This window comes from Euprymna scolopes, chromosome 19, assembly GCF_053919585.1.
Source record: "Euprymna scolopes isolate OS-2025 chromosome 19, ASM5391958v1, whole genome shotgun sequence".
NCBI lineage: Eukaryota > Metazoa > Mollusca > Cephalopoda > Sepiida > Sepiolidae > Euprymna > Euprymna scolopes.
Window position 1 is genome coordinate 20,869,316 of NC_136500.1, and position 27,359 is coordinate 20,896,674.

General features: G+C 32.6%; 1 protein-coding gene across 2 annotated transcripts in view; it reads left to right on the top strand.

Moving 5' to 3' along the window:
• LOC145303479 (sodium-driven chloride bicarbonate exchanger-like) overlaps positions 1-27,359 on the top strand; it is a 492,397-nt gene that overhangs the window by 238,345 nt on the left and 226,693 nt on the right. For both annotated transcript variants that reach the window (XM_080144835.1, XM_080144836.1), the window contains exon 2: positions 16,911-16,966. In XM_080144835.1, coding sequence (XP_080000961.1) covers positions 16,953-16,966 — 14 coding nt within the window. In that variant the 5' untranslated portion in view covers positions 16,911-16,952. The remainder of the gene's footprint in view (positions 1-16,910; positions 16,967-27,359) is intronic.

The window sequence follows — 27,359 nt, forward strand, 5'->3', positions numbered from 1 at the left end:
CTCCTTCAAAGAACTTCTGTCGTTGTAGGTAGCCTATCAGTAACCTTGAACTGATCTCGTTATCTAAATCATCGGAAGTATATTGCTAAACAAACCCATAAATTAAGCCCCTAATTTTAAACTCCACTATTTATTTCCCTTTATTTTGGTTTAATTTTTGCTTAATTCAATTCCATTTTATTTAAAAATAAATAATATGATTTTTTTCGAATGTGTAACCCTTTCCTGTTTTTTGTCCTTTGTCTCTATTCTCCTCTTCTATATTTATTTATTTTTCTACAAAACTGAATTCCTATTAGTTTATTTTTCGATCGAATTTAATATTACACACTTAAGGAAAGTATAAGTATTTTGTTGACTCTGCTGGTTTTCAAAAATGTCGATTATGGAAACAAACAGAAAGTGATATACCGAATTGATATAAAGCAACATACGTATATATAAGTAAATATATAACTACACACACACACACACACACACACACACACACACACACACACACACACACACACACACACACACACACACACACACACACATATATATATTGCTACATAAATATATATAAATTAAAATATACCTACATAATATATAAATAAATACATAACCAATTATATATAAATATTCAGCTATAAATAAATATATACATAAAGATATTGCTATATACACATATATTAATAAATATATAGCTACATAAATATATATAAATCAATATATAGCAAAATACATATATATAGATATAAATAAATATAAATAAATATATAGTTATATACATATATATATAAAGAAATATATAGCGATATACACGTATAGAAAATATATAGCTACACACGCACACACATGTATATATGTATATATATATGAATATATAGGTACATAGAAATAAAAATAAATATATAGCTATATGCATATATATAAATAAATATACAACTGTATAAAGTATGTAAAAAATAAATATATAGATATAGCTATATACATATATAAAAATAAAAATATATAGCCATATACACATATATAAATAAATATGTAATTACATACATATATAAACTAAATATATAACTACATGCATATATATAATGTATATATATAAATAAATATAGAGCTACATGAATATATAAAAATAAATATGTAACTACATATACATATATGAATTTAATATATATATATATATATATATATATATATATACGTGTATGTGTATGTATGTATGAAATCAATACGAAAAATATATGTTTATTTCTTTTTTGTATTTATTTATTTATTTTTTTTGTTAACGTGTTGGAATTTTCGAAAAAGAAAAAACGAAAAACGCTTTTTCTCAAAAGCAGAATTTTTTTTTTTTTTTACCAATCTTTGGTCTTCTTCAAAATAAATGTATAGTTACATACATATATACATAAATAAATATATTGCTACATACATATATAAAAATAAAATATATAGCTACATACACATATATAAATAAATATATAGCAATATACATAAACATATAGCTATATACACCCATATATATATATATATATATATATTATATATATATATATATATGAATATCTATATATATAAATTCGTATTCCTGTCTGTGTGTTTGTTCACAATTTGATTAATATATACTAAAGTTCCGTTAGTTTACTATTTTATTTATTTCTATATATAGTATGATTCTTTAAAAAATATACGATTAAGAGGTCACTTCATTTGTTTATTATATTAAGGAAAATCAATTGTACTAAATAGCTGTATGTTAGTTTAAGGTTTTAGCGAGAAAGTTGTTTTAATTGTTCTATTTAAGATTGTTATTTCATCAACTCTAAATAACAATTATATTGATAATATATTTAATTAAATTTATTTGGAATTATTACTTCCGACATCGATTTTTTATGAAACGAGTAGAGTTATTTCCCCTGAAGTGTTTTTTTATGTTCCGAAGTCCGAAAGATAATAAAAACAAACTCTTTCCAAATAAATTAATTTGGTAATAGCAAGACGTTTCTAGCGTAAAAAAATAATTTCGTGTAGACAGAAAGATATTTTGCTTTATTTTTTAAATATTTGATAATCTTGCATAACTTGACCCGGATTCTCGGGAATTTCCGTCAAGTATGGATCGAACGAGACCGGCAATCATCGGTTTAAGCCGAGCGTTGTAACAGACACTTTAAAAACAAACAAACCGGAAAAATGTAAATAATAAAAAAACAACAAAAAAAACAAAAAAAAAAACTACCTTTAAAGGACTGAAAATATTTTTATTTATTTTATTTTGTGTGTGTGTGTATATATATATATATATATATATATATATATATATATATATATATATATATATATATATTGCAAAATATTTATCAACAAAAAGTTTTTTTTCTTTCCTTCAAGAGTAGACGAAAGTTTTACTCTTTTTCACCGTAAATTCTTAGGTGTAAGTACAAGTTTTTTTCAAGACTTTTTGTTCAGTCAATTTTTTTTTGGCGGGGGGGGGGGGGTCCACAGAAATTTTATATATATATATTTTTTAAAGAAAATACGTAAAAATATGTTTACGAAAAGCGTAAATTGTTAGATGAAAGTACAGGAAATTTTTTTTTTTCAAGAAAACTTAATATTTTTATTTTATTTTATTTATTTTTTACGGCTGTTCATTGCCGGTGGAAGAACTTTCTCGAGGTAAGGATATTTCCTTAGGAATGTTTTACTTCGGTCGACTGTTGAACAGCCATCAACGGCAAAGAGGGAGGAAATAGGGTAAAGAAGTGTGCTCCAATATAATACCGCATTCCCTTCGCATATTTTAAGGGTAGCCATTTTAGACGTCCATAAATAAATGATTTTTACTATTGTTAGAATTTCACCTGGTGGAGAGAGTATCACATACTTCTTTTTTTGGGCGATTACATTTACATGTTTTTATCTGGTCTTTTATTCATGAAATTGTTGTGTGTGTGTGTGGGGGGTATCGACGTTACCCACGATGAAAATGATTAATATCCTTCGTATAGTAGGTGTGTTCAAAACGGAACTTTATGTCGACCCGGGAAACGCCGGGTACCCATGCTAATATATATAGCTTAATCCCTTATATATATATATATAAAATGAACTCACATTTTCCCCTCTGATTTTGACCTGAATAGGATTAAAAAATCAAGACATTTCATGCAAATGTAATATGCACAAACTGCAGCACAATATCTGACGTGTGTTTTAGGCATGTTACCTCTCCACTTTCTCGATAATCATAGATTCCTATATTTTTTCTGCTGAGAGTTCAGTGCCAAAATCGGTTAAAATCAATGGATGTAGTAAATTCTTTTCTCTCTAATTAATTCCTCCTACCCCCGTCACCACTTACACCGTTGCGGGGTCGTTCACAAGGGAAATTTACGAAGAAATGCTGGTTTCGGTTTTCCGTACTTCGTAGATGCTTAAAAAACCTGGAATGAAATTTTACCGTGCCTTTCCGTTCTATGCTTCCTATTGGGTAAAACGCGCCACGGAATTAACCGATAGCGACATTCCCACAAACATTAATTCTTATCCCACGCTTACTTTTACGTTGCTTGATTACCATTTTTTCCGAACATTTTTACACAAAAAAAAAGATTCTTTCCATTTCTTTTTTTATATAAAATTAACAATTAAAACATCATTTTCGTTTTATTTCGTTTTGTAGTTGCTTAAAAAAGCTGGAATGGAATTTTAACCTTCTTTTTTTTTTCTATGCTTTCTACTGGGTGAAACGCACCATGGACTTACACGAAACGAAGGGTTATTTATGCCATTTTCTTTTCTTTTTTTTTTTCGCTTTTTTTTTCTGAACAGGTTCATAATTTTTTACCCTTATTTTTGCTTTTTGTTTTTCCGATTTCTTTTTAAAACAGGTTTGACGTTTGTTCGCTGTTTTTGTTGTTGTTTTTGTTGTTGTTTTTGTTTTTTTTTTTGTTTTGGTCTTTTCGATTTTTTAAAGAAATTTAACATCGTTTTTTAATTGGAAGATTTAAACAGGGTTATTACTTCGCTTATTCTTTACTTTACCACGCCCTCTTACGCACACATCTCCAAAGCCCGGACAACGCCGGGTACCCCCGCTAGTAATATATAAATAAATATATAGCCACATAATATATAAATAAATATATAGCTATGCATATATATATATATATATATATATATATATATATATATATATATATATATATATGCGGCATAATAATGTTTGACACACCGGTCCCCGTCAGATCAACAAAGTTAAGCAACGATGAGAGCTTGGCAAGTACTAGTTGAGTGACCATTTGGGACTTCCAGGTGCTGTACGTGCTCTCCGCTAATCTCGGCATTGTTTCCAGTCATACAGGACTTCTTCTTGCCACTGAACTCAAGCAGTGCTGATCCAGGAGAGGTGTTTGATAATTGCGCAACCTTTGCCACACAATTATATGCGCAGCTGTCCCTATAGGGAGTATCCTTTGTTTTTCGAGAGTGAACGGAGGCATCGTTATATATATATATATATATATATATATAGTAAGTTATAAAATATATATGGCGATTAAGCTACACTGAATATTCGGCGTTTCATCCACTCTAGGACTCCTCAGGCTTATGCGCATAAGCCTGAGGAGTCCTAGAGTGGATGAAACGCCGAATATTCAGTGTAGCTTAATCGCCATATATATTTTATAACTTACTAACTAGCTCTACCTACGTATTGAGCACTTTTGAAGTAAATACTTAAAGTTTACGCATAAATCTATACTTTCGTATATTAAGTTTATGTGAGTAAATTAAGTAGCTATATATATATATATATATATATATATATATATATATATATATATATATATATATATATATATATGCTCTTGTGATGTGAGTTTTGTATACTTCTTTTTCTGATGTTTTGGACACTAACTTTTTTGTGTTTTTTTTCTGATGAGTTACACTGATAGAAAAGCAAAACAAAACGGAATTTGGAACTCTGTAATTTGGCTGTCTGTGTGTTAACGAGGCTGTCTGCCAAGAAATTATCTTTTTGAAATGAACAAAGACATAGTTACTGGAGCAACCTATTATTTATACATGATCTGGAGTTGAAAGCAATTAACATCTATTCAGTTTAAATTTAGAAAGTACTGTTCAACCTGGCTTTGCTCGGGCCCTATGTATGTATGTATACATATTAAAAAGTTTGACTCATGTCCAGGTCACCTACATCTAAAATTCAAAGTGTTTAGACCCAAAATTGGCGGAGGAGTTTGATAGAGTCTGCAAGGGTACACCTCTTTCAACTTTGACCTCTTTGCAGCGAAATTTTCACCCAAAAATTGATTTAACATTTTGCTTCATATATTAATGAATACGATCAGATTGTTTAGTAAAGAATGAAATTTGGCATCAGCAAAAATTTGGCATCAGCAAAAATTTGGCATCAGCAAAAATTTGGCATCAGCAAAAAAATTTTCAAAAGTTCAAGTCAGGATGTTTTTCTTTCTTTCTCGTTTCTTAAAAAATCATTGATTTAGACGCTATTTGATATGCATATGAATATTACTGCGATCACAAGAGAAGCATGATTCTTTCTCACCATTTTTTTTTTTTGACGGTGGCTATACACTCGTCTATGGAAGATTAAAAGAAAGAAACAGAAAAAATGAAATGACCAAATAAAAAAAATTCCGATTTCGGCGGGGGGGGGTTGATTATTTATTATTATTATATTTTTTTTTGCTTCTGATTGCTTTAAATAGCAATTATCTGACGATATGGCATCGATTTTCTGACAAACTTAGATTTTTCGTTTTTTCTCCTTTTTGCTGACTATAATGAAACATAATACAACACACACATACGAATTAGTTATAATTCTCCTACGTATATAAATTCTTGTAGACACAAACTCAAAGCACATAAATCAACTTCTCTTTCTCTTTTATATATATATATATATATATATATATATATATATATATATATATATATCGATACACACACAAATACCCCCCATATATATATATATATATATATATATATATATATATATATATATATATATATATATATATATAAGTTAAATCATGTGTGTGTTTCTGTCTGTGTGCGTACATTTCTTGTTCTATGGCTGGGGGAGTAGTGACGGTCTCTCTCTCTCTCTCTCTCTCTATATATATATATATATATATATATATATATATATATATATATATATATATATATATATATGTACAGTAGCGTCCAAAGCTAAGGTATAAAATTTTAAAACCTAATATTTGTTAGAAATAACAACTGTGAAAAGCTGAAATTTTGAAAACTGGTAGTCGTTATCATCCATAATGACATATGAAAATTGGAATCTTTTGCAAATGATAGAAAAAGAATTATAATAATTATTTATTTATTTTCCCTTACTTTTGGACGTTCCTTTTTGGAAAAAAAATAAACAATTGTTATAATTCTTTTTCTATCCTTAGCAAATGATTCCAATTTTAGTATGTTATTATGGATGATAACGACTACCGGTTGTCAAAATTTCAGCTTTTCACAGTTGCTATTTCTAACAAATATTATGTTTTAAAATTTTGTCCCGTAATTTTGGACGCTACTGTATATATATTTAGGGTTAGGTATTTCAGAAAAATGATTTCATGAAGGGATATCTCACCTTTTGTGGTACTAGTTTAGAACAACACAAGAAGGTGCTTCAGCGGTAATTTTTTTCAAAATATTTGCATGAATTTTCAAAAAAAGGTACCGTAATAAAGAGAATGAAGAAGAATGGTGCGACATTCCGTAAAAAGTGAAAAACAAAAGGAGAGGAAGCAAAAAGGAATAAAGGCACGCTGCTGAAATTCGAAAATCATGCTGAAACCGAAGATGAAGTTGATATTACTAACGTTAATACTGTTACTTCGGAAGTCGACATTAACAGTGTGTATACATCAAAAACTGCCAATGATGATGAAGTTGAAGTATTGAAAAGGCAATCATGGCGCGAAAACATACACTGCAACCGATTTTACAGATGTTGGTTTATGGCAAGTTGAGATTAATCGTAAAATTCGCGCTATGTTTGTTCGGTAGGGATCTGCCGCTGTGCAGCACCTTGATCATGAATTCAAGGAAGTAGTCCGATCAGGAACAAAAACAAAAGGCGACGTTAGAAAGCTAACTAAAAAATAGTTCTATCGGGAATTGTGTAACGGTGAGAAAATTTTGAGAACATGGATGGTGTATTCTCCTTCCAGAGAAGCCTTATTTTATTTCTACTGCAGACTGTTTTCAACTGGACCGTCAAGTTTTTGTACTCATGTGGGTTTTACGAATTGGTGGAAATTAAATCCAAAAGTATATGAACATGAAGTTAGCATATCTCATGCTCAAGCGTTTCTCAACTGGAAGGATCTGGAGATCCGACTTACTGAAGGAAAGGTAGTTGACAAAGTAGAGCAATATCTTATTGAGAAGGAAACTAAGAAGTGGCGAGAAATTCTAACTAAATTGTTGGACATCATCAGGTTTCTCGCCAAGCAGAATCTGGCACTACGGGGTCACGGGAGACATCCATAATGATGAAAGAGATCAAGAAAACAAAGGGAATTTTTCAGAATTGGTAAATTTATTGGCCAAGTATGACCCTGTGCTCCGTGAACATTTGGTGAAAGTTAACTTTAGAAAGAAAATCGCTGCTTCTTATCTGTTACCAGAAATTTAAAATGAATTTGTGGGCATTTGGGCAAAGCAGGTAAGAAAGAAAATCATCGATCAGATCTAGGAAAGCAAATATTTTTACATAATTTTTGATAGCACTTCTAATGTATCTCACAAGGACCAGATGAGTGAAGTGTTGCGCTACGTAAAAATTGATGAAAATAAAGTAACGGTGGAGGAGTCGTTTCTTTGCTTCATCAAGACAAAAGATACAAGCGCGGAGGAGATTTCTAAACTTATTTTGAGAGAACTGGAGAACGATGGGATTCAGATTGGTGACTGTATTGGCCAGGCATTTGACAATGCTGCTATTATGACAGGCCACCGATCTGGTGTGCAGAAACGAATCTCCGAAATCAATCCAAAAGTTCTATTTGTGCCATGCACTAACCATTCATTAAATCTGGCTTGTGTATATGCTGCTTCTGTAGCGGTTAACTCTGTTACATTTTGGGGCATACATGACCGGTTATTCTCGTTCTTTTCTGCATCTACACATCGCTTGGACGTCTTGATTCAGTTGACTGGTCTAAGTATCAAGCGGACTATGAAAACTAGATGGAGTAGTCGAGCAGATGCTGTAAATGTTGTGGTAAAAACTTATTGGAAGTCATCATTGGAAGAAAAACTGCAACCATAAGATCTTTATTTCTCAACTCGGTATTGTCGTTTCCGTTTCTTTTATTTCTGAGATTTTGGAAAACTATTCTCTCAAAAATCAATGATCCCCAGAAGTATCTACAAGAAAAGGGGCTAGATCTGCAACAAAGTTCTGTGAGGCTGGCGGCGTTGAGAGATTGCTTTCCTCATAATAGAGAAAAGATGGTGGACACTGCAATAGACGAGTAAAAAACTCTGCTCTGAAATAGGGATAAGCATGGAGCATCGTAATCCGCAAAAAGAAACAAATGGGTGGTGAACGGTTGACTGATGCAGCACTGGGACTTGATACTGAGTTGAGACGGGAAATACTGTCTGTCATAGATAGGTGGACTGAAGAAATATCTTGCAGATATCAACAAGTTTACAATCTTACAAGTAAATACGCTTTTCTTACACTGTCAAATCTGCTTGATGATAATTATGATTCTCAACTTGGTGAAGTTGACGAAGATATAGAAAAATGAAATTTCTTTGCCGAAAGATTACAGTATTTTGTGAAAGCTTTAGGAAAAGATAAAATCAATGGAACTTTTGAACTTTTGAACTTTATACAGTCATGTGCTTTTTTGTGAAAAATCGGAATTAACAACAAAAAAAAAGTAAATAAAAATGATTTTATCATTTCTTAACCTTTTCATGTTTTCAAATGTCCTCATTTTAAATTTATAAATTTAAATTTCAAATGTTCTCATTTAAATTTATTAAAAAAATGTTTTCTAAAATGTATGACTTTCCATTTCTTAAATTTTGCGCTTAAACCGAGCGATTACACACAAGGATTTAAAAAAAACGCCGATACAAGACGTTTTTTCTCTTCGAGATGCTCGACCTCTTAATAATAACATTATGAAGCAAAAGAAAAGAAAACTACATCGGACTATCCTCTCTTTGATACAGCCATGTTATTTGGCGAAAATTCTGACTTTAACAACAACAAAAATTTAAATAAAAATGATTTTATCATTTCATAACATTTTCAGGTGTCCAAATGTTCGCATTTAAATGTATTATTATATTTGTTTGTGTAGCCAATTAATTTAATTTAACATTATTTTTTATAATTTGAATTATACGTTTTGTTTTGAAAAAAAAATATTTGGTTTCTTTTGTTTCGTATTAACGTTTACATAATTCCCTTCAGATTAATGTTTACATAAAATAAAATATGCATCAAATGAGCTTGAAACCAAATCACAACATAATATTAGGAAATAAACAAATATTTTACACTGAGGATGGAGTATATCTCCAAAATATATTTATGTTATAAATTTCAAACAAGTAAAATATTTGTTTATTTCCTAATATTACGTTGTGATTTGGTTTCAAGTGCACTTGATGCATATTTTATTTTATTCAAATTAAATCAACGTTTCTATATGGAACTCACACCCTTGACGCTAATGTTTACATACTTATTATTCAAATTATTGAAAAGAAATTATTAAATTAAAATTTAAAAAAAAATGGAAATCGTGTAAACATTAATCTGAAGAGAATTGTGTAAACATTAGTTCAATGAAAATAAATATATTGAGGGCTTTTTAGAATTTTGAAGGTTTTAACAGGTTGTCATATGGCAACAGTGGGGGGGGGGCAAAACAGGTAATCATATGCCAGCGGGGGGGGCAAAACATGTAAATATATGTCAGTGAGGGGGGGGGGCAAAACAGGTTATCATATGCTGGGGAGGACGCACAGGTAATTATATGCCAGCGGGAGGAAGGCAAATTGTACGACCGCCCCGGGCGGCAAAAACTAATGCTACGTCACTGCTGCAACGTTAATTCTGGCACCCTGGAATTGTTACCGTTTGCCCTAGAACAGTGTGAACACATTCTCTCGGTGTCTTACTTCACGCGCTTGTTTTACGGATACCTTTTGAAATTCTCTTCTTTTCATCAACTTTTTCCTCATTTACTTTTATCATCTGATGAATCGACGAAAAATCGAAAACGTTCATGATACACATAGAACATACATTAATTATGTTTTTGATTTTAAGATAAAATAATTATAAGAAAAATCGAAAAAGTTAAATTAAGCAGATCGTTTCTGTTATTTTAACAATGTTTTCTACGATGTGATGTAATGGGATACGGCATAATCACGTTTGTCATACAGGTTTCCGGCAGATCACCAAAGTTAAGTAACGATGAGTCTGGCCAGTACCAGATGGGTGACCGTTTGGAACTTCCAGGTGTTGTATGTGCTCTCCGCTTATCTCGGCATTGTCTCTAGTCGTCCTGGACTTCTCCTTGTCACTGGACTCAAACAGTGCCGATTCAGGAGAGGTGGTTTGGGAGGGATTGCGCAACCATTGCTACGCAATTACACGCGCAGCTGCCCCTACAGGAGGTATCCTTTGTCTTTCGAGACTGAACGGAGGCACCATCTATGTGATGGGACGATTCTAATATTTTTCCCGATTCTGATACAATTACCGATTCCGATTCTTCATAAACACAAATCTTTATAAATCTAGCTATTTAACTGTATAATTATGTTTTTTTTCTTAATTACCGTAAAAAAGACATGTTAAATGTGCACATATTTTCTCAAACATTCATTTAAAAAAAACATTTGTAATGAGTGATCTTTAGCTTTACTGGTAGTTTAAGTAAATATTTATTATTTTATTATTTTATTATTACTACCAACAGTGGAATAGTTTGTTTAAATCAAACTCAAATAAAAAAGATAATTAAAAGAATCGTTTTTGACATCGGAAATAGGCACAAATTTTTCCGATTCCGATACCAATTCCAATTCCCAACACACACACGCACGCGCGCGCGCACACACACACACACACAAACGCATATATATATATATATATATATATATATATATATATATATAGATATATATATAGATATATATATAAACATTATTAGTTGTCGATGAAATGTTGAAATGAGACGAGAACGATGTGTGTATTCTGCCTACCTTTTGATATTATTTCTAGGTCACACATTGTCAATCTTTCGCACTAATACATTCAAATAAGTGTCACTAAATCGCAAGTTCGGCTTAGGCGGCGTGACCCGAAGTCCAACCGAGAGGTCAAAATCTATTTCGGAATCCCGTTATTGTTTGGTCTGTGCGACGATTATTCGCATCAGGCTTTTATAATCAATCATTTTAAATAAAAGATCGCAATAATAACGATCGCTTCTCTCTCTCTCTCTCTCTCTCTCTCTCTCTCTTTCTTTCTTTCTTTCTTTCTCCCACCTGTCTCTCTCTCTCTCTCTCTCTCTCTCTTTCTCTCTCTCTCTCTCTCTCTTTCTCTCTCTCTCTCTCTCTCTCTCGCCTTGGCAACTTGTTAAATAGTTATCATATCTTGGTGTAAATAACGAACTATTCCTGTCCTCAATTTTATATTAACCTTTATTACTTTTCATTATTAACAGATAGATAGATAGAGTGAGTGAGTGAGTGAGTGAGTGAGAGAGATGAAGAGAGAAAGAGAGTAGGAAAGAAAGAGAGGGTAAAGCTAAAATGATATGCACCGTATAAAATAAGATGGACACAAAAAAATATGATTCCTTTGAATTAATTGCAAATTACGACCAATTAGTAAAATAAATAAATAGAATATTTGCAAACAAAATTCAATCTCGGAACTATAGAACATATTAGCGTGTAATTTGTGCTATAAAATATGCAGGAAACAAAGATTGATTAACTCAACTTTGTATTATATATATATATATATATATATATATATATATATATATACTTGTATATAATATACTGAGTTCGTGTAACCCAGTAATTTTTCATACACCAATAAGTTTTAAGCCAAAAAGTAAGCTACAAAATTATCATATTTCATAATTGAGCAAATATTATATATATATATATATATATATATATGTAAGCAAATATTATATATATATATATATATATATATATATATATATATATATATATATTGTTTCTCCTTTAGGATCCTCCGACCACTCCGTCGTATCAGTTAAGATAAAAACAAAATGTAAGAAGCCATCAGACGTACCCCTCCACCGTACTGTATACCGATACTCTATGGCTGACTGGGATAGCTTCCGTACATTCATATCTGATTTACCTCTGCACTCCATGTTTAAAAAGGAAGTGTCCTCTATAGTATCAGATCTGACCGAATGGTTAATTGTAGGCATAGACCAATTCATACCATCTAAATAATTCCAACAAAAACCTAACAGCCAGCCAGCCATGGTTCTCCCCAAAATGTGCTGCTGCTATCGCGCACAGAAATCACTTTTTCCATAACTACCAACGTAATAGATGCACTGAGACTAAAGCTGCTTTCAGGACTGCCAGCAACCACTGTAAAAAAAATGCAAGAGAGCTATATGCCCAGTCTGTTAAATCCAAGGTAGCTGATCAGCGGCTTGGTTCCCACCAGTTTTGGCAAATAACAAATAGGATCCTGAACAGAAGTGTGCGTTCTATCCCAACCATTATCAATGGACCAGGGGTTATCTCGTCAGCGTCAGACAAGGCCAAACTATTTGCAAAGAACTTTGCAGCTAATTCTACCCTATGCGACGAAGGCCATCAACTCCCCATATTTCCTCCTATAACACAGAACAAGCTAGGTAACATACAAATATCCGTGCATGAGGTCGCCAAGCTAATAAAAAACCTAGATTCCAGTAAAGCAACTGGCCCTGATGGCATCCTAATTATAGTGTTAAAAAAGCTTCAACCAGAACTTGCTTCCATACTTACGAAACTATTTAAGCGCTGCCTTAAGGAGAAGTGCTTTCCGACCCCCTGGAAGACCTCATCAGTTTGCCCTGTATTTAAGAATTTCAGGTGATAAGTCATCTCCCTCTCAATACAGACCAATAAGTCTTCTCTGTGTTATGAGTAAGTTACTGGAATCAATATTAAATAGAGAAATAGTCAACCACCTCAGCAGGAATAACCTTCTTAGTGACACACAATATGGTTTCCGCTCTGCAAGATCTACCGCAGATGTGCTGACGGTTATATCCCACAGGATTAGTTAATCTCTTGACAAAGGCTTCCTTTCTAGGGCAATTGCTCTTGAGATATCAAAGGCCTTTGACAAAGTATGGCATAAGGCTCTACTTCACAAGATTTCTAGCTACGGTATAACTGGAAATGTTTTCTCAATCATTAAATCATTTCTCTCCGATAGGCTCATAAGAGTAGTGGTAGATGGACAAAAATCGGAGGCCTGAAATATAAATGGTGGAGTCCCTCAGGGGTCAATCCTGGGCCCAACTCTCTTCCTGATCTACATCAATGACCTCCCTAAACACATACTTAAATCATTCGTTGACATCTATGCTGATGACACGACCATCTACGGCAACACATCAAAGGCTGTAAATGAAGTTCTCTCGGATTCTCTCTCCTCTGCTCTCGAGCGCGTGGTTCAGTTGGGGAAGATGTGGCTAGTTACCTTTAATGCATCTAAAACCAAACTCCTATCCTTACATCATCAACGCTCTGATCCCCAGCTGGCATCAATTGTGATGGATGGCTCTCGTCTGGGTGAGGCCCCGTGTTTTGACAAGCTTCTGGGTTTGACCTTTACTCCTGATCTGAAATGGAACACGTACATCAAGTCTGTTGCCAAGGCCGCAGGAAAGATGGTGGGATCCTTCTACCGCTCCAGAAGATATCTCACTACTGATGCAATTCTCTATCTATATAAAAGCCAAGTACGGCCAAGGATGGAATACTGTTGCCATATCTGGGCAGGAGCTGCCAAAAAAAGCCTATCATGCCTTGACAGAGTACAAAATAGACTTCGTGTTTTAGTGGGGGATGCCCTTTTCTCTACCCTGCAACCCCTCTCCCACAGAAGAGACGTTGCGAGCCTATCCTTGTTTTATCGTTATTTTCATGGCAGGTGCTCGTCTGAACTCCAATCCCTGGCCCCCCTCGCCAATCTTTCACGAAAAACACCCGTCTAGCTGAATCCACTGTGAAAAATTTCCCCCACTCTATATCTGTGCCTAAATCAAAACGCGGATTTCATGAGCAAAGCTTCTTTCTTAGAACTGCACGCCTGTGGAACTCTGTTCCGTCTGCCTGCTTCCCTCCGGACTACAACTTGGATGTCTTCAAGTCTAATGTTAACAAATTCCTAATGAACCGCCCCCCTAGTTGAACACTTCATAAAATCTCCTCACTAACGTGATGTACTTGCAATAACCCTTATCCCTGAGTGGCTTCCGGGCCTTGATAAGTGGTGATCACTGTGTAATATATATATATATATATATATATATATATATATATATATATATATATATATATATACTATGTAAGCAAAATCAAGACATTAAAAAAAAGTGTTGATGGCAATAAAAAGTGTATTTCATTTTACGTTACAATTGTTTCTATGCCCGGTCGACAATTTCAAACATTATATCGTTTGAAAATTTTCTAAAACCGGCATTTCTTCAGACTTTATGAATAAAAACACTCTTGAGAATAGAACATTGTTTGAGGAGAAAGAAAAAGAAAGAAAAATTTCCTTAACGGAAAAAGCACGTGAGAAAAATTTACCTTTGAGGTAACCTCCACGGAAAGCCCATTTAAATATTAATATATAACCTAATTTTCGTATCCTTATTTAAGAACAAAGTCATAAGAAGTTTCCACAAAAAAACCTTTAGCCAGTTAAAAAAAAATGTATATATCCCATTCGTTGAGCTCCTAAATTAGATTTCACTATTTCTTTATTTCATATAATTAATTTTTTTTGGAAATTTTTCAAGCGATATAATGTTTTAAATTGTCGACCAGGGATGGAAACAATTGTAACGTAAAATGAAATACATTTTTTGTTGCCATCAACACCTTTTTTGAAGTCTTGATTTTGTTTACACAGTATATATATATATATATATATATATATATATATATATATATATATATATATATATATATATATATATGTGTGTGTGTGTGTGCGTGTGTGTGTGTGTGTGCATCAAAGCATGTTTATGTTCACAAGGTATAATCAACTGAATTCGTATAAAAGTTCTCAATAACAAATAGTCATATATATATTTGCTATTAAACGTTTTTATTATTATTATTTATTTAATTGGAATTCATTATTGAGATGAATATTATTTATTCATTTTTTTATTGCGGACTATTATCCTCATCTTTAAGTTGTTTCACGACGTTTCGGCGAACTATTCTTCTGGCTTTCGTCAGGTGGTTGACCGCGATTTGATAGGAACTCCGAATCTCCTAAATTGCATCCTCAGCAATTACTGCCCTCCATAGTTATCATCTCACCACGTTTTGACCAAGTAAGCATCTAACCGGCTTTGGGTAGGATTGAAACCGCTATCTTCAGACAATGCTCACATGGAAACGAAGAGATTCAACGTCTCTATCCATTGTCGTCTCACCACCGTGGCGCATATACGCAAGGTCAGGTGAGACTTTGAAAAACTAGCACACTACGCGATGTACACTCAGACTTACAAAAAATGCTCAAACAGCACCGACGGCATTTCTCGGTAGAGGCGCTCCACGTGATTTACAATAAAGTAACACCTTCTCCGATAGAAGGTAAAGCATGGAAAACTAGATCGTCTAGGACTAACGAAAAGCATACTCCAGACTGACAACAACAAAAACATTGTCGAACTGATTGTCAAGGCCGCATCCCCGACTGTTACGAACAACAATTACTCTATGTGTACATCGGTAGAAATGATTCTCTAGTAATGTAGAATGTCCAAGTTCGCAGTCAAGGTACTCGCCTCTTCAGATGTACAAAAAACTGAAAATTAATGGAAATTACCTATCGATTTTTAAAGCACATCAAAACGGATTCCTTTTGCTATTTTTACTCAAATAGCGTAGTTGTTTTCAAGTCCAACGTAAGCAATTTCAACTATCGGACCAATCATCACGGCGTTGTCTCGCCGGCCATCTGAAACTCATTAACATTTATCCTCGAGTGGCTTTTGGGCCTTGATAATTGGTAACTTGCTTAGTTAAAATATATTTTTACGGTATTTATTTCTCCAAAGATTTCAATTGTTGTAATAGATGAATCAATGAAAATGTTATATGGAATCAATGGATGCTAAAAATAGTTCTTACTGGGGTCCACAAGCAGAGTTGACTTGACTTGCGACATTCACTCAGTATGGGTTGAGACCTCTCCATTCGTAAAATACACAGCATTCGTAAAATACAGCGTTTTGAAATGAACGTTGATCCGCAATGACCATAATATTGATGGTCCAACAGTCCCAGAACCAGTGGTGAACACTGTAGATCCGTGGAATTGAGCTCGGTTCAACATCGACTTTGATTCAAATTCCACAAAAATCAGGAAAATAAGGCACCATGTTATGCTGTTCCAGTGTACGAAATTTCACTTCTCTGCGTTTCATATCAATTTCAAAATTAAAAAAATATTGACCTGCAATAAAGCGATACACAGGATTTGGTGATAGTGCATGGCTTATGATCTATTTTCAAACTGTGATATTTTCTAATGTATTCATCTTTATTTACAGATTTCCACATAATGTGTTGAGAATCCAACGAATTTGGTTTTTATGGCGCATCACAGGTATGTCAACCAAGTCGTCGTTTTCTTCTTCATCCTTTTACCACTGCTTTTTTTTTTTTGCAACATCACAATTACTGCCATCGTTTGCCAATGAAACATCTTTATTTCTAAATAAAAAGGAAAATCTCCCCTCATTTTTTTGTGATGAACAATGTTAATGCTATCCAAAGTGATATGCATACTTGTTATGAAATGTTTTTGAATAAACAAATTAATCTTCCAAATATAAATATACTGATTCATTTAGTTCCATGTTTTCCGATTCCCCAGACCAATCATGTGCCAAATAGTTTACAGACGTTTGTGCTGATAATAAAACTGGCTTCATCTACATTTTCTGGATACAACCAGCTTTGGAAGGTATGAACTATAATTTGTGAGTATGCGCAAGAGAGAATTAAACTGTAAATTCAAAATACCAACATGAATTAATGATTTCCCGCTAGTCAAACGACACCTATTACAATACAGAGTAATACCAACCGATTGGTTTGAATAAAAAAGCTACTGGTAACGAAAATTAAAGTTTGGTAAAAATTTGTTCAAAGCATTTTAAATTTAATCAAGCAATCTTGAGCAGCCAATCGAATAGTCATATCAAGCAGACTAAAACCAAAAGGTGCAAGTCATGTTATGAAAAGTACATAAATCAAGTCACCACATTTGAATAAACCAGCGACAAGTACCAAGTAAAAACACAAAAGGACCCGAGTAAAGCCGGCCTAAACTGCCAGTGTATAATACTACGTCATCACACATGAAATGCCGTAGTGTATATACGCCAACTAAAGCAAAGAAACGATAGTTTACTATTACGTTATAAATGTCGCAATGCATGTATGACAGTCAAAATCAAGGCAAGCCAATATAATTCACTTGCATGACCACAAATCCTCGCCTGACAACGTAAAGATGGGCCAAAGACTTCTCCTAGCATACTTCCATATAAAAAGTATTCCTGAATTTCTGTACGTGAAATGCGCATAACACAAAATTATTTATTTGATGAGGATGAAATTTATCGATTGTCGATGCGCATTTTCTTTTCTTTTAGTCTGAATTTAATTACAATGGCGTAATTCAGTTTCTCTTAGTTTGATCCCTCTTCTTTCTTAACTACGCGTTTAAATTTTCTATAGATCCTAATATTCACTAGGTCTCAACTCTTCCATTCGTTTTTTTTTTAGTCTGTTTGACAGCGTTTTGAATTTATTTGTCGTGTCAACCCAAAACCCATTACGTTGTTTTATGGCTTTAAAAGCGACTCATTCTGTCGTCGGTTTTATCAATTGCTGGTCGTACATGACCTTAATCTTTTATCTATTTTTCTGTCGGATTCTCCAGAATACACTCTGCGAACTTCTTCATTTAAATCGCACTCATTCACCTGTGCTACAATCTAGACTAATCATTCATTCATCCATATAGTTATGCATGCAATTGATTCTATTATTAATATTGGTTTCCCCAATATTTTTCTAATTAGAATTATTTCTTGAAATAAATCTGTTAAATAATGGGATCGGTTAAAGGCCAAACAATGGCGAGAATTGAAGTACCAGCACTCTCGGATTGCGCCGAGTTCTCGAAAATGAGCAAGAGAGAAAGCGACCCAGATTCTCGCCTGTGACGTAGACGAGACGTCAAATTCTGAACAAAAGAAAACATAATATATGCAATCGTAATAAAAACAAATGGTGTTGGGTCAGTTGTGCAGACAGTTATAGAAGTCAGAAATGCACGCTACAAATCGGTTTGTCGCCGCCACACCATCTTTCTTCGCTTCCTGCCATACTTTGGTTACCCAATAAATTTTGTTTTTATAGACAAAAAGAATTTGTCATTTATTTGATATACACAGCATATTTCGGAAGCGCATTTGGTGTCAATAAAGTACAGTGGAAAAGAAATAAAGGCGACTAATAAAACCTATCGATAAAAACAACTATATATTCGTACGCACGGCAAAAACGGAGACATGACTTTCATACATACATTGTAAGAGACACGCGCGTTATCAAACAAACCAGATACTTACAGAAGAGATCGTGTGATGGTTGCAAACATACTAAGTGAAATGAATTGGACGATCCTCAGCCTGTGTCGTGAATCACTTGCTAGATAAAGATTTTAGTTTTGTAGTCGTTTAAAATCAAGAAATATTTATCATTTTATCATGTGTCGCAATGAAAATTTTTAATTTTGTCCCCACCCCCCGAAAAAAAAAAAAAATTAAAGAACCATTTTTGGCATCAAAAAATAGGCACAATTTTTTCCGATGCTGATATTTATTCCGATACCATATATGTTTCGAACTTCGATTCCATTAATTGACCCAACACACACACACACACACACACACACACACACACACACACACACACACACACACACACACACACACACACACACACACTAACAAAAGTACCCGTCGTTGACTGGGTTCAAAAACAGCCTACAGAAAATGGACTCTAATTTATGAAAGAGTATGATAGGTTATGAAAAGGAAGAGTTGTAAAGAGATAGCTTCGAATTTGGGGGCATCAAAACCAAAGCAAAATATGATGAAAGTAAAAATAAAATAGATAAACCCCATAATTTATTATACCATACCTGTTCACACTGAAACACTTATCACAATATTCTGTGGATCTATATTAAAATAAAACCTTGTTAAACTTTGTGACATATTTCCATTCTATGGAGGTCAGGCACGAACGAATACCCCCATAATTTTATTATACCATATTTCTTCAACCTGAAACATAATTATCAAAGTATACTTACGCAGATAGATATGAAAAGTCTTTATTAAAGTTTGTGCCTATGGAGGCCAGGCGCGAACGCAGACCGCACAATTTTATTATACCATCTCTATTTAAGTTAAAACATACTTATCAAAGAAGTATTATGTACATCTATATAAAAAACACTTGTAAACTTTTTTTTTTTAATTTTTAAATTTATTATTTTCATACTTTGTGGACCAGGCGCGTACGCAGACCAAACAATTTTAATGAATCATCATTATGCCAAATCAAACATACCAATTCCTGTGTCTCGATACATCTTCTATCATTATATGTGATCAGTTTAGGAGCCTATTCGTGACCAGACACACAGAGACGTTCAGCTTTATATTATAGAAGAATATATACTATATACATATATATATATATATATATATTATATATACACTATATATATACACACACACACACACACAATATATATATGCATTATATATACACTATATATATACTCACTATCTATATACACACTATATATATATATAATAGATATTAGAAAAAAATTAATTTGGAGAAAAGTAAAACACATTTGGTTTTCTAATTTTTGTAATATAATTAAATTACGAAACGATGTTTTCCAAGTGCTAATACATTTCTTTATATATATATATATATATATATATATATATATATATATATATATATATATATATATATATATATATATGTGTGTGTGTGTGTGTGTGTGTGTGTGTAATTTTATAAGAAACCCACCTGTAGAGATCTCTTCGTACACTATAAGACTGCCCTCCCCCGTAAAGCTAAAATAAGCTATGCGAAGAATGAAATAACGCGCATCCGCAATAAATGCAGCAATGAAACCGACAAAAACACCTGCACACTAATAAATTGGACCAAGGGCTAAAAACCACTGGATACCCCACACCAACCATTGAAAACCTCAATAAACCTAGAAGACGGACGGAGCATTCCTCCTCTAACAGCTGCTTCCTGAAACTACCCCATTTCAACGACAGGATCACAACAGCCATCCGCAAAGCTATGCACAGGGACGGTCTAGACATACAACTTATACACACTGGGCCATCACTACGACAACATTTGTCAAAACGCAAAACCCACCTAAGCAACGTACCCTGCACCCTAACTAACTGCCCGATGAACACCACTAACATGTGCCCCCGTACATACACAGTATATCGCATACAGTGCACCAAATGTGACCAATCATACGTCGGTAGCTCAGTGAGACACATGCACATTAGAGTAGAACACATAGAAACACAAGCCTCGTCTGTTCGCAAACACCTTCACACATGCGGCAACACTAACAAATCCATCAGAGTAGATATTTTAGCCACCGAACGCAATGTATAAAAGAATCAATCCTGATTGCCAAATTGCATCCCAAGATTAATCGCCGACATGAATTAGGCTCTTCATTTTTAACTTAACTCACACTATCCCACCATTATTTAATAAAAAAAAATAAATAAATAAAAAGTAAAATAAAACTAAAATTAATAAATAAATAAATAAACGAAATAATAAATAAGCAACCCTTATTTAAGATTACTGCACATTATTACTAAGATGGTGCGAGCATATATATTTAAGATTACTACACATTAATAATAATAACAATGTATAACAATTAAATAGCAAGTTTATGATAGATGGTGCGAGCATGTGGGACATGTGGATTGCGTGGGTGCGTAAATATATACTCTTACATGTATATGTAGTCTATGCACTTGATTTAGATATAGTGCGTGGCTGCATCTATAGGTGCTCATGCAAGTTTATATGACCTAATATGGCCTAATTGATTTCTCCGAGTTAGCCTAATAATATTAATCGTAAATAACAAATAAGACATAATACACCAAAAACAGAAATTCAAATTAACTAAAATAAATAAATAAATGAGTACATAAATAAAAAATAAATAAAAAATTAGAAAAACTCGAAATAACTTCTAACTATTTTGTCATTACACATTGCGTATATAATAAATAATTATAGTCAATAAAATATTACTGTATAATTAAATTAAAGATACAAAATCCATAATGAGTATATATATATATATATATATATATATATATATATATATATATATATATATATATATATATACTACATAACGAATTAAATAAATTCCCCACAGGAATAATATTATTAAAAAATAAAAATAAGTAAATAATAAATAAATATATTAAAAAGTAATGCAATATTATACACTTAACTTAGAGGAAATATCTGTAATTAGTAATAGCCGAACTTATACAAAGATAACACGGTTATTCCCCTTAGATCAGCTCATCAAGTAGTCTCCTTTTATCAAACGACCTTATTCAAAATCAATATCCCAACCCCCTCAACTAGAACGCAGAAACAAAAACAAATAAATTAATTAAATCTCCTCAATATAAAATATAAATTATTATAAAATAAATAAATTAGATAAAAAAAAAGAAATGAACAAAAAAACTTTATTATATTAAATTAAAATGCTATCAACACGTTCCGGGCTATTGTTTGCTGCGAGACTGTCACTGTTTACAACAGCACGTTTGAACCAAAGTCAAATAAATATCTGACGATGAGATCTTTCTCGAAATATTATATAACACGGATATACCACCAGACCTACTTTCCTAGATAATCACGGTGCAAATATAAATATAATGTGTATATAAAATACATGAATATGTACACATATATTTGTAAGTTGTATAAATAAAACTTTCTCACCTGCTTCAGCTTGTGTCTTTATGTTACCTCTGCATTGTACCGCCTTCTACACATTTCATTTAACTACATACTATATGTGTGTAAGGGGTGTGTGTGGAAAATATTTGATGTAGCATCAAACTTTTTAAATGTCACTCTCAACTTCAATAAAAGTACACACGAGTCGTATTTAAATGACAATGCTAACTCACTACACATGAGTCTTGAGTCTAAATTCTACCTCAATCAATCATAAAACATGCTCCTAATTCTATCGAGCATAGGCCTAGTAATAACTCTAGCAATGAAAAAATATTCAATTTTTTTTTAATTCGTAGAATAAAATGATAAATGTAACAATAACAATAATAAGAGCAGGCAACGTTTTAACATTAATAGAAAACTATCAGATATGATCTAGAATGTGACTAGATGACGCGCAATGCTAAGTGATGATCAGTTCATAGTAACAGTCTTCTGGAAGTTGACGATCCAATCTTCTCTATGAGCGATTCTACGAATACAATTACAAATTACTCAAGACTTCCATCCAGTTATGGTTGCCAGAACGACGGCAATCTAGTACCGTGAATTAAATAAAAGTGTTCCGTTCGAAATTCTGTGCGACTCTGACAAGATGTATCTAAAGAAGGCTGGAGATTATATCGACCGAAATTTTCCGAGAATAATCCAAATATCACAGAAACGCTGGATAATTAAAAGGAGGAAAACAATGTAAAAAAAAATATTCAAATTTAGTTAAATAACAAATGAATTCTTGAAGATCTTATCAAAAGTAAATAGTATATCTATCTCCTATATATCTATAAAGTCGAGTCTTTTTTCCTTGCTTTGATATTTATATTAAAAACATACTTTTTCTATTTAAAAATTATTAAAGCGAACTTCTAAATATACTCAGTTATGGCTATGCGAGGATCTTCATGAAAGTTAACTAATTTGCATATTCGTTTGAAAAATGAGCGTTCATTAATTGCTTATTCATTTTTATTGTTTCTCATAAAATGATTGGTTTCATTTAACTATTACGCTTAATTGTATTTATTCATGGTTTCTGCATCGTGCATAACTGCATAGAGTTTAGAATGAAAACGTTATACCACACGGATATATATATATATATATATATATACATTAAATTGTAATTCAATGAATTTCAAGAAACTCTCATTGAAATGAATTTCATATCAAAGAATTTTTATTATTCTAAGCAAGACAAAGAATGCTTTAGAAAGTTAATCTCCTTAACCTATAGGGTTTCGATGTCTACCATCTCATCAGAGGAGAGAAAATATTAGCAAATATTTATAAGGTATGCACCCTATTTGCTAAAGTTAGTGAGACATGGAAAGTCAGAGTCAAAATAATAAATCTATCAGAAGTCCTGTAGCAGAAGGATTGGGAGAAAAAGGATATGAAAGTGTTTTTAGATCCAGCTTGCTTGGTAAAATTTATTTGCTCTATTTTGCATAACGAGCAATTCTTGTTTAGATGGGATAATTTATAGAATATTACTCCCAGTAATATTTGGTAAACCTTACAATCTCACGTTTACATAACAACTGATTGTTAAATAAAAACTATTCTGAAGTATATATGTATATATATATATATATATATATATATATATATACATATATATACATATGCATATATATACATATATATATATACATATATATATATACATATACATATACATATATATACATATACATATACATATATATACATACATATATATACATATATATATGCATATATATACATATATACATATATATACACATATATATATACATATATATATATGCATATATATATACATATATATACATATATATACACATATATATATACATATATATACATACATATATATATATATATATATATATATATATCGGGTACAATATAATAATCAATATCGGAATTTCCTCGATAATAATAAATACGAAATCTGCACGAATTAAAATATCATATTTAAGCGTATTTTAGGACGGGACAACGCCGGCCAGCCTATATATATTTTTTCTCTTAGTCTTCCACGCGCAAAACGTCGGGCAAATGCAACTAGTTAAATATATTGTGGCAGCAGCAGCAGCAAACAGTATCATCATCATCATCAGCAGCAGCAGTAGTAGTATTTGTCATAGTGGTAGCGACACCAGAGAAGATGGAGAGAGCTCAAAGAGAAGTAATAGCCAGTGCCATTATTATTTAAATGCGCTTCATTGGCGCACGCTTTCTTTAACATGGGACTAAAACATACGAAACAATTTCAGCTGACCGAGCAGAATTGCCTTCTTTTTATTGAACTTAAGTTGACACCAATCTTGACCGCTTCTCCCCGTATCCAGATTAAGGCTCAAGTGTAAATAAATGAAACATTTTCCTTTTCTTTGTCTTATGTACATCGTCTAGTACCTATAAGGAATGGGCACCCATGGGATATCAGTTTCATGTAGTCAGTTCTGGAAATGGCTGAAGCAGTTTATAATTTTAAAACTACATTAGATGCTTATGCACTTATGCTACCGTGCTAATGTTTTTTAAATAGTATTTTAAAATTAAATTCAAGTTTCACGATATTTTTCTTTATTAAATTGTTAGGTGGAAGTAAAGAATAGTTTTAAAACTCCTCCCATGTTAAGAATGTCTTTCGAAATAATGACGTTATTATTTCAGGACGATAACATGAATGTATAATGGCACGCATTTTGTAAAAGTGCAAGCCATAAACAATATTACATATGTACTAAAGAACTTCTCACTCTCCATAGATGAAGGTGGTGCACTTAAATATATCGAAGCCAATTTACTCAACAGTGGTAAGCTCAGTTCTTTTCCCCCCACTTAAATCGATCATCACCTCTCCCGAGTAGTGGTAAAGCTATATAATGATCAAGTTCTTTTTGTGCACTTGAGCATAAGGGATTTACTCCTTTTTGTGCACTTGAGCATAAGGGATTTACTCCTTTTTGTGCACTTGAGCATAAGGGATTTACTCCTTTTTGTGCACTTGAGCATAAGGGATTTACTCCTTTTTGTGCACTTGAGCATAAGGGATTTACTCCTTTTTGTGCACTTGAGCATAAGGGATTTACTCCTTTTTGTGCACTTGAGCATAAGGGATTTACTCCTTTTTGTGCACTTGAGCATAAGGGATTTACTCCTTTTTGTGCACTTGAGCATAAGGGATTTACTCCTTTTTGTGCACTTGAGCATAAGGGATTTACTCCTTTTTGTGCACTTGAGCATAAGGGATTTACTCCTTTTTGTGCACTTGAGCATAAGGGATTTACTCCTTTTTGAGTTTAGGCTGTGCTTCTTGAATTCTTGTTGTATTTGCAGTTGCAGTACTCAGGTTTAAGCTCTATCTGCTCCAAGTTTTGATTTGTTGCTGTAGACGTGTTTAAAGCTAATTCATCAAACAGGCTTGAAAGAGATACAGTTTTACTTTCCCTTTAATCTTCCTGATTTTCAACAGAGCTTGAGAAGTGCATCCTGATTCTGATTCAGTATTATTAGTAAAAAGTAGATGTAGAATCCAATTCTTAATGTTGTTTTCAATGGTTTTTTTTTCGTATATAGATTTGAATCTTGGATCCAGGAAAGTAGACACACACAAGATTTATCATTTAGATAGGATGAAAATCTTGTTTCCATTAATTAATTGAATTCCTCAACAGTAGTAAGAAGAATCCCATTAAAGTCAGAAATATCAGAATTAGATTGGACAGCTTTTGAAAGAAATAACCTCAGAGTTAAAATTAGGGACATTTATCATCGATATCGTTAAAGTTGTGCTACTTGCTTCTTTAATTTATTCAAATGGACTCAGAAATTGAACAATTTTTTGAACAAGTCCCCATTGGTAAATTATTATGGTAGGAATCTTATCAACAGCATAGATTCCACGAGCTTTTAGTTGTTCTAAATTCATTTTCAACATATAATATGTTGAATTCTACCGTGAGTTCACATCTTGAATGAGTTTATGTTTTTCCAAATTAGTTGATGCTGTATTTCAATTGCTAATTGCTAATGGAGAACGGTTAAAGTGAGGGACTATATTTCCGTTAGTTGTAATGATTGTCTTTATAGCCTGTTGGGAAAATAATGAGTCATTTATTGGGCGTTGCAATGTAAGAACTATGGTAGTAACTTTAAATAAAATTCCTTGGCAGCAGCAATCGCATTTGTTCCTGAATTCCGCAAGACTAAGAAACCTTTATTCGAGAATTTATACTCATCCCGAACATTGTGCAATTCTTCACTTGTTCTTGCATTGGTGTGGGTATCCAGGAATGCAACAACTCAAAACCCGGTTCTGCACTTTCCAAAGTCATTTGAAACTCAATGACCTGTCAAGCTCAAAAAGGGGGTATTATTTGTAGTAGCTGTTCAAATGTATGTAGTCAAAGAAATGCTGCTAATTTCATAAAAAAATTATTGATTTTCTTTTTTTACTTTTGTTAATATATCTGAAATTATTTTTTCAGTGAAATACTTTTTCGATGCAATACTATAATTTGGATAAAGTCTTGCAATAATCGTATTAAATCCAATATCAACTATTACAGAATATAGTTGATATAAACACCATTGATTTTTTCTTGTTCATAAATATCATCTGTTTTCTTCTTGGCCAATAATGATTCCAGTTTATGGTTTCGCTGGAAGTCAGTAGTTGCTGCCACTTGTTATTTATCTTTTCATGATCGTTACCGTCTGAACAGACGGGTTTGGATAATTAAAAATGAAGCGATTTTGATCTATGAATGTTTAATTTTGAGCATGTGCAAATTAGTAAACCATCATGTAGTCGCTCATATATCCATGACTGAGTATATTTAAAAGTT